We start from the raw sequence: 9,775 nt of genomic DNA, 5'->3' as shown, positions 1-9,775 counted from the left end.
GGCTAGGCCCATTAGCAAATGTTGATGAGCTCAAGGAATGCCTGGATACCTAAGATACCACCAAACTCAAAGCTATTTTATGTGGAGAGTTGTCATATCGCAGACACACATCCCATTGAGATCATTTGGTGCACCCACACTTGTATAAGTTCTTAAGACCATATCTCTGAAACTGAAATGAAGGTAAACTCGACTATTCTATTGACTGGAGGAGAGTCTGATAATCTCCCCCCTGCCCATGATCTGCCTACTGAAGATGACATGGTGAATGCATTCAGTCTTAAGTCAGCCAATGGGATCACACAGCAAACTGCCCATTCCAACCCTGAAGAAACTATTGATAATGAACTGGGTATTGATGAGTTCTGCATTGTGATATGGGATTACAATGGTAAACGAAACTGGTACACTGTACCTTGGTATCTGTCGAGATCATCTGTCGAGATCAACAGCACGAGGTATATAAATTGAGCACATGAAAAGAATAAAAGCAATGACAATTACCATTTTATTTCGTAATTCTCGCTTTCGAGAATTCATGTGAGATCCCGCTCATGCGCATGCGCAGATGTCAGAAAAATTGTCTTTTTGTCCTATTCGGGAAAGGTTAGATGAGAATTTCACCTTCCATCTTCGTGAAATTAGTTCGTGAATCGTCTCGAAGAAGTTATTGAACTCGCTATGAGCGAGAAAGCAGTCACAAACAACAATTCTTCACCGCTCTCGGCAAGTACCAGCGTAGCGGAGACGCTGGATAATGTGACAGCCGCAGTGTCTACTGCGGGTGCGAGCTGCGCCAGGTCGGCTGGCCTGAGCATGGGGCCCGGTAAGGGCAAACCTAAAGCAAAAGGAGCTACGAAAGGGAAAGCTATCGCTACTAAAACTCTGTGCAAGGCTAAGCCAAGCCCAGAGATAAGCAGTAAGGCAGAGCCAAGCTGCAAGTCACCTATGACACAGTCAACCCCGATCATACCCAAGAGTCACATGAATTCTCTCACCTCCAATTACTCATAAAATAACGATCAAACTTCAAACGGTAAGTTCTCGTTTAATCTTTCTATTAGTACATTATAATGTACTAGAATCAGGTTTCTCACCATACCACGGTGCAAAAACAAAGAAATATCAACAGGCAATTTGCTGTCATTACAATGTTTTGGGGACCAGTGGGTGTGTACTATGGAAACGTGGAAGCATAACAACCCATGGCCTGAGAGAAGGGGGGGGGGGGGGGGGGGGGGAGCGACAACAACAGGGTTACATTGACCTTTAAACAGCAAGAGATTGAGCACATCCAGTCTTTTACATGTGTTTCCTCTCATTATGGATGCAGCAAAACCCCATACTGAAATTATCTACCAAGTACACTCAGTGTACATCAAATGTGGGAGCTATTCAAGGAGAGGTACAGGGGCACCATGAATGTGACATACGCCTTCTACTACCATATCTTCATGACACAGTTTAACTTGGGCTTTCGGATCACCATAAACAGACGTTTGCTCCTACTGTAGGGGTCATCAAACAGCAATGAAGAATGAACAAGATGAGAGCAAGCAAAAAGTACTTGTGACTGAACTTCTAGTTCACAGGATGAGGGCGAAACAATTCTACAAGATGCTGGCTAGCAGTGAGAACCCAACCACTCTGGTGCTATCTTTTGACCATGATACATGAACATGTGGGAATGCCTAATAGATGAAGAACATTTCCCCATTTTGTGTGTGCCATTCTAATATTAAACCATGCTACTCATTCTTGTATACTTTTAACTTTTTGTTTGTTTGTTTCTCTCTCTTGGTATTGTGTTAAAAAAAAATATACTGATGTTAAGAACTTTTACAACTTTTATCAAAAACTGCTGCATGATACAAAATTCTGATTCCTAAGAAGAATAAAAAAACAGGAAAAGTAGATTTACTGCCTTTCTTGCATTGGATGGCTGAACTATGCAACTCCTTATAGTGTGTTAAGACTTTTTTTTCTCTGTTGGTATTACCTGTATGTCATGATCTTTTACTGATGCAATGAACTTTTACTGCAGACTACTGCCTGATGCATGAACTAATTCCCAATGAATAATGCTTTCCCATTTCATGTTTGCTTGGCTAGAAAGCACACCATACATAAAAATAACAATGCTGGTTTTCATGCAGCAAATTTCAGGCATGTTACGACCTTCAATGTGCCTTGCAGACTAATGTTAGAGCAGTCATAAGATACATTTTTTTTTTCAACCAGCACTTACAGTGCTCACTCTCCACTCTCTTTGATAGGAGCATTTCAGCCAGTCACCATTTTATAGGCCTACATGTGCTTATCAACCATCATTAACATTCTCATCTAGGTACCCATTTATACTGATGTTGAGAGTAGCAATGTGGACACAGTGCCTTGCTGAAATTCAAGCGCGTTGGGCATCGTTGGTCGTAAACTCACGCTCTTGTGAACGACAGAGACGTGATTTACAGAACAAGGGATGCAAGCTGGCCATTGAAGAAGAGACCGCCGGATGTCAGCCTAGGCCAAGAGGATGGACTTCTGTGCAGGAACTTGTGGTTGAAATTAGTAGTCCTGCTGCCACATTGGACAGAGTGGTTGGTTTTCACTCTCAGAGACTTCCTCCTGAGCAAAATAGGAACAAAATGACAACAAAGCAAAGTTGTTCAAATTCATGAAATTCTTCTGTCGAGATGTTTTCATTGTAACTGATTGACAAATTGGACTACATCGACGTAAATAAACACTGAATTGATCAGTGTTTTAGTAGTAGCCATGATAAAAAAAATCATGGGCATACATACTTGACCAGGATTCGAACCTACGACCTCTATTACTCCGGACAGGCGTCATCTCCACTAGACCACCGAGCTTTTGCCTGACAGCTAGTGTTGGTTATAATCCTTAGAGCATGCAGCGACTATTGCGTAATTATTCAAATTTATGAAATTCTTCCGTCGAGATGTTTTCATTGTAACTGATTGACAAATTGCCCTACATTTAACCCTAATGAGGCTGGGCTTTTTTGGCTATGCTATATCTGGGGGGGGGGGGGGGGGGCGGATTCCGCCCCCCCCTTCAGATCTCGCCTATGGAACGTGCGATCGCGCCGAAAATCGGCACACGCGACGCCCGCTACGTATTCTATCAAAATGTATGGTTGCTTTCTCCGAAAAATTTTTCTTATATTTTATATTAATTAACTATTGTAATTTATGCATAAAATCAGTTTTGGGCTCTAAATCACTTATTAATGCTCCAATTAAGCTAATTTTTTTTTTTTAAATGTTTCTTGTATCATTCTTCTGAGACATAGGATAAAAAAAAAATCTGTATCGAAATTAATTTCTTATGTATTTTATTGTTTTTTTGAATTTCTTATTTATTTCTTTGTTTTTTGACCTTTTGTTTTTGTTTGTTTTTTGGCCAAAATTTGTCGCAGACATTTTTCGAAGCATTATTATGCTAAAATGAATTAATTTCGGCCATTCTAAGTGAAGATATGAATTTTTATGTGAATTAATTGAAAAAACACAATTTGCATTGGATTTGTACACAAAATCACGTTTTGGAGCAATTTTGGGGTTGACAAATTTTTTTCGAACGGGCGTCGCGTCAAAACGGTACGTGCGGGCGCAACAATTTGGGTCTCAAAAGTTGCTCGATACTAAAAAGAAAAAAGTCATGAAACATCGCGGCGGGAGCTTATCGCGTTGCGAAGAAATTGCGCGAAACGTCGAGGGGGGGCGGATTCCGCCCCCCCCCCCAGCCTGATTAGGGTTAAGTCAAATTTATGTTGATGTAGGGCAATTTGTGGATCAGTTACAAAACAAAGTTCGTCACAAAATACCAGTAGTGTGCCACCAGAGGCATGCATATCCAATCGTATATGATTCATCTTTGTATTTTAGTTTGTGACATGCCAATAATTTCTTCTAGAAAAATTCTCCACACACATTCATATATCAGTGGCGCCGCATCTGGACTGACAACACATTACAATAATACCCGACTACAGTAGGTGAAGCAATATTCTGCCTTCTTTCCATTTTGGGGATTGTACAACTATCCAGATTTCAGTATAACAACTAAACCAAAGTTTAAAGGCATTATTTACGATCTGCAGATGAAACAGACTTGCATCTTTAGTTCTTCAAAATAGTTCTAAAATGGGAGTTAGGGATAGAAACAACCAATGTAAAAATGAAAATCAGTATAAACAATGTTACAAGAATGTAAGTATTGTTAAGTATACAAAATGTGAACAATACTTTGAATAAAATTGCTTCTAGAATAAACCATCTGCAGTTCATGGTTTATTGAGAAAAACAGTGATATCTCCTTATAATTTAGGCTTTATTGCAATTTTTTATATGGTACGATGTTTTGTAATACAACTGACCTACACATAATGCATCACATATGATAACTGGAACTTAGTTCAAATCACTGCTCCCAATGATAAACAATACCTTTAAGCATCTTGAAGAAACATATGTTGAAGTTGCTGAAGGGCATTGCAAATTACAGTCAACGATAAAAATCATCACTTCTGGCCACTCACACACTGCTAAGTCTTCCTGTCATGAAACTGCCTGCGTTGGTAGGATGACGGACAGAGCTGATGATTTCTTGTTGAATTTTGCCTTGGCATCGGATTCTCTGATGGGCTCAGGTAGCGGAAGGCAAAACCTGTACTTGCCTTCTACGAACAGTGAGACTTCCTCCTTCATACAAAAAACAAAAAAGATGAACAAAATATGGAAATATGAAAACAAACTCAAGAGTATCAGAAGAGTGATCAAACGACAATGTACCTTCCCCTGGATTGAGCATAACCTTTATGTTTCTATGTTACTATGATTTTAAAAAATACATTGCCTGAAAACATGCAAGTTATGCACTGTCTCAAGGAAGGTGCAATACAATGTCATTTGTTTCAGCAGTTTAGCAGTGATTTACACATGATATCACTGACTAAATCTTGGTTTGGAGAACATTGTATGGACAAATATCCAAGTGATCTGAAGAAAAATAGCTTTAAAATTATTATAAAATATGCGGATTACAATCATATTTAGATACGTGGTCTTATGAGTGGTCTCTATCTGAAATACTGTCTAAAATCATAACACCTCTAGAAAAAAAGTTACTTATGAAAAAATAACTTTCATCATTACTTACAATTATTTTAAACAAGTCATAACAAAGACGAATTGGCATTGGGAGCATTATCACTGATCGCAAAAATTTGGCTGCCATGGCAGCAGTATAATATCATACTGTCTAGAAAACAACACTATATCCCAGGGAATACTGGTACCCGAGGTTATGGTGTGCCAAATCAAAGAGGAAAATAAAAAAAACAGTACAGATACTTCTACAGCCCATGTTATTTGACAATTTGTATCTCCAATACCTCTGAAATGTCCAGCTCACACTCTGAAACAGATTGAACTCCTGTCAGTTCTAGTCTTAACTCAAGCCTGCGCTGCTTATTTTCATTCGCAGGGAGCAGCCGTAGATTGTACTCCGGAGCTGGCAAATCCGCATCGCTGCTCGAAATCTCCTCAATGAATCCTGCAGCCTTCTTTGGCATACTGTCCGTACCAGCTGTGTTCAGCGCCAATCCTCTCAATCTGGACTCTAATTCACTCTGTTCCAGGTCCCGACCAGAGAGTTCCTGGACCTTTCCCAGGAGCGATTGGGGACTAAGTCCTGCCAAATTCTCCTGGAGAATCTCCTCCTCTGTCTTTTCACGTTTGCCAAAAAACCTCTGGGTAGAAGTCAATGACACCATAGGACCTTTGAATTTGAAATCCGAGCACTCCCTGTAACTCCGTGACACTGTGACCTTGTGCTGGTTCTGGATGTAGTCTATACCCAGGTTGACGATCAGATCGCGATCCACCGCGTTCTTGAAGCCCTCTTCCAAAACATACGGATTGAAAGCTAGCCTCACCACTTTATATTCTCCTAGATATCAAATAGAAAGGGAGGCAGAAGGAGAAAAAAAAATAAAAAAGTGTGGTATGAGATGGCAATCCACATAACACTGTGCTGTGCATGTGTTTATGAAAGAGAGTAGTCTTGTGTTGAGACCTTTCAGGCTAGCTGTTTTACATTCCGTGTGAATTTTATTGGGCCAAAGGTCAGATTTCTCCACAAAATTCTCCACTTGTCTTTTCCGTCTTTGTACAGCTGTCTGTTCTCTCCCTACACTGCTGACGTTATGAAACAGGACTGAACAAAATATGATTAAGTGGAGAAAAAGGAGATTTAACACTAGACAGATTTGAGTGTTTTAGTCACAGTATTTTTCTTAATTCAAAGAAATTCCCTTGCCTTCTACACGTATGGAGACAAGGGGACATATCACACAGGTCCTACCCTTTACAAGTGTTAGCGCCCTGTTGAATGATGCGGGTATGGAGAGAGACACAGTACAAACCCTTCAGTTCAGAAGTAATTTCATTTGTGATTGTTTTTTTTTTGTTTGTTCATATTTACTTTCTCATAAAAATATATGATTATCAGTCCATTACAAAATGTTTCTAGACTTGTAGTCACTTGCTTGAATTTGCTTGTCAACTTGTGTATTAAATAGCTATGTAATGTGGATTTCATTCGTAGTTTTGATCCTCGTCACCTACTCAGAAACACAAAATGGAGAATACTATTAAACAGACCTACATGTGTACCTACAAGTACAAAAACAATAATGGATGATTTCTTAATGTTGTTCAGGAATGTTGAAACAAGAATTAAGCTGATCAAGGTAATGTGAATAACATTTCTAGACTCACAATTGGTATCATATTCAACTGGCATTCTGTTAATTGACAATACCACAATGCTTTCATCTGTGTTGTCAACAAATGGATAAATTACAAATTGATACTTTTAATACTGTACAAATTGTATATGTCACAAACAATCACAGAAAACAAAAACACACAAAGAACTGAACAGAAATAATGCTTGGCCAAAAATAAAAGATTATTAGACCCCGTTTACAGTGCGAGGCTCGACCGCGGCTCAGCTGCGGCTGAGCCCACCTTCATTTCAGTGTAAACGCGCAAAAGGCCAAATGCCTTGGCCTCGCATTTGGCCACGCTCTGGAGGTGGTCTCGGCCACGGCCAAGCCGCGGCCGAGCCCCGGCCGAGCCCGGCCTTTTCTCAGTGTAAACGCAAACTGGGCCAAATGCGCGGCCAATTTTAGTCTGGCTTCCAAACCCTCTGCCTGTACTATTTCGCTGTTCAGGATATTAACCCCCTCAACGTCGAAAACTAGTATAGTTTAAGGTGGTTTTGTCCTGCCAAGGATTTTTCCTTCGGCAAAGGCCTTTGCCCAAACGGTGACTTCGTCGCCACGGAATTCATTTGGAAAGGGTCTGAAAACCAGACAATACCAAATTGCATTTGTTTACAAGCAGAGCGCCACTACGACAAAATATTGAAAGGTTTGAATCAAAAGCGCGGCCGAGCCCGGCAGTGTAAACTGACAAAATTGCGAGGCCCGGCCTCGCAATTGAGGCTGGGCTCGGCCCAGCCCCGCACTGTAAACGGGGTTTTAGCCACAAAGAGAGATCAGACTGCTCGGGGTGGGTGGATGGGTGTGTGTGTGTGTGTGTGGGGGGGGGGGGGGGGGGGGGGGGGGGGGAGTGAAGTTACTAATTTGTAAATGTGTACCATCTTTGTCTTTCTCCTTTTCTATTGGTCCACTGGCCACTGCTACGGGCTCCTCATCCGTCTTGGGTTTAGGAATGCTCTCCCAGCCACAGAGATTGATGTACAGGGAAGTCTTTTCTGGCTCCTGAAAATTTCAGTGGGATAAATAAATAAATAAATAGATAAGTAAATGGATTAATAAATGAATAGATCACCCAATCAATCAATAGATAGATAAATGAATAGATAAATACATAAATTATGCATAAATAAATAGATAAGTAAATAAATATATAAAGTAAATACATAAAAACAGAGCTACCAAGTCTAACGCATTCTGCATGAGACTCAAGCATTTAGGGGCCATCTCACGATCTCACGCCTGGCACCCATTTTTTTTCACTCATCGGGCAAAGTCTGCAACTTGGGCCTATAATAATGAGCATCGCTCAAAAGATGGAAGTGATAGTTGCAATTGATGGTATATTTCTCTTTTGTCTTTCAAAATAAGTAAAAAATAGTCACGTAAGCATGCACCTGATCGCACTATTAAGAGCTAAAAATTGAAAAATCTCCCTACTGTGGGAGGTGACAGGGGGGAAAAACCCTCCCACACCCTCGCTCGCGCGCACATTCGTGCGCAGAGATGCTGAGTTATGAAAATCTCACTCATGAAAATTTTTTGAACTTGGCATCCCTGTAAAAATCACTACAAAAGGGCAATAGAATAAATGAGATGCAGCAATGAATAGGCTTATTATGATATTAAGGAAAAGTGTAAAAGCATACCTGACACTACGTGTAGCACTGGCAAGTCATCTCAATATCAATGATGATTTCATTAGACTGGCACATGACAGGATGTTTAATTAGTCCAGTTCTAACTCTGCACCGGTATAATGAAATACAAGTAGTTTCTGAACTGAAATTCTGTCACGTGGTGAGAACATATCTTGTTCCAGCTCCCTTGTGGTAAGATTATTTACATCACAAGGAAAATGTTTCATCATCACGAACATGACTCTATTAAAGCAACAAGCTAAGCTGTAAGAATTGCTCTGGTAGTGCCAGTTTACATGTTTTTCAATATCTATTTGAAAGAGTTTTTCAAAAAGTACTACATGTACCTTGGTATTTCATGTTTTCTCCACTTAATAATCAGTTAGCCTATTCTGATTGGGGGGGGGGGGGGGGGTTGGGTGGTGGTGGCTATAGATGGTTCTTCAATACATCATGAAGAAGTCACAACGACAGCAAGAATCAAGATTATTCTTTCTCCAATTTAGTCTGGACAACAACCCTGATTCGTCAACAACAATAACATCTCACCATGCAAAACTCAATCTTCAAACATTTTTTTTTTTCCCTCTGAAGTAAACATCACAGCACTTTTGTGGCACACACACTGAGGAATTACATCAAATGATTTTCGGAGGCGTCCCCATAACCTGCTGACAGCATCTTACCTGGAGAGATGTGCGGAAGCAAGCAAAAGGTTTCGGCAGAACAACATTCTTCTTGCCCTCCTCAAGAGTCTTCTTGATAAATTTACTGTAGGCAGCTGGGTCAGAATCTGCCATCTCGTCAAGCATGGCCCAGATGTGCGACGCTTGCTTCAGCGAGTCGCCCGTCAGACTGGACCCAAAGCCCTCCTCTCCATTTGCTGACATTTTCTGAATCACGAAGGAAAAATGGAATCAACATTATCAAGATATTCACAGAGAAAGAGAGTCAAATCTTTTTATCCCTTTCAGTCAAGAACTGACGGTCATTGAAAACAAAAACAGCAAATGTTCCGCACACATTATTCTTTAAAAATCAAGCCAGGTCACAGCAAGTTCAAATACACTGATTAACAAACACAGAGAGATCTCAAAAGAACCAACGTTATAAAGTTTGGACTCATTAGTAATACTATAGAAACTAACGTTAGTAGTAGAAATCTAGTAACTATTAAAGTAGGAATACTAGGATGGCATGTTCGATGACTTTGTCTTTGCAAACCATTATCATGATTATCACTCAGTTTACAGCCCAGCAACAGGGCAGGGTAAAAAAGGTTGTTGCAGGATCTTGACAAGGATGTAAAATATCACACTCACAC

At 40.2% G+C, this 9,775-nt stretch overlaps 1 protein-coding gene across 1 annotated transcript; it reads right to left on the bottom strand.

Annotated features, from left to right (window-relative positions):
- Positions 1 to 4,569: 4,569 nt before the first annotated feature.
- Positions 4,570 to 9,341, bottom strand: LOC139708028 (PIH1 domain-containing protein 2-like). Its single transcript, XM_071620016.1, has 4 exons — positions 9,138 to 9,341; positions 7,693 to 7,816; positions 5,420 to 5,976; positions 4,570 to 4,727 (listed from the first exon to the last, which is right to left on the bottom strand). Exons 1-4 carry the CDS (start codon positions 9,339 to 9,341, stop codon positions 4,584 to 4,586), a joined length of 1,029 nt encoding a protein of 342 aa, XP_071476117.1. The 3' UTR covers positions 4,570 to 4,583.
- Between the last annotated feature and the right edge of the window lie 434 nt (positions 9,342 to 9,775).

This window comes from Diadema antillarum, unplaced genomic scaffold, assembly GCF_040938485.1.
Source record: "Diadema antillarum isolate AM-2024a unplaced genomic scaffold, OU_Dant_1.0 seq00001294_RagTag, whole genome shotgun sequence".
Taxonomy (NCBI): Eukaryota; Metazoa; Echinodermata; class Echinoidea; order Diadematoida; family Diadematidae; genus Diadema; species Diadema antillarum.
Note: the sequence above shows the minus strand (reverse complement) of the source record. Positions and strands in the feature narration are given on the sequence as shown.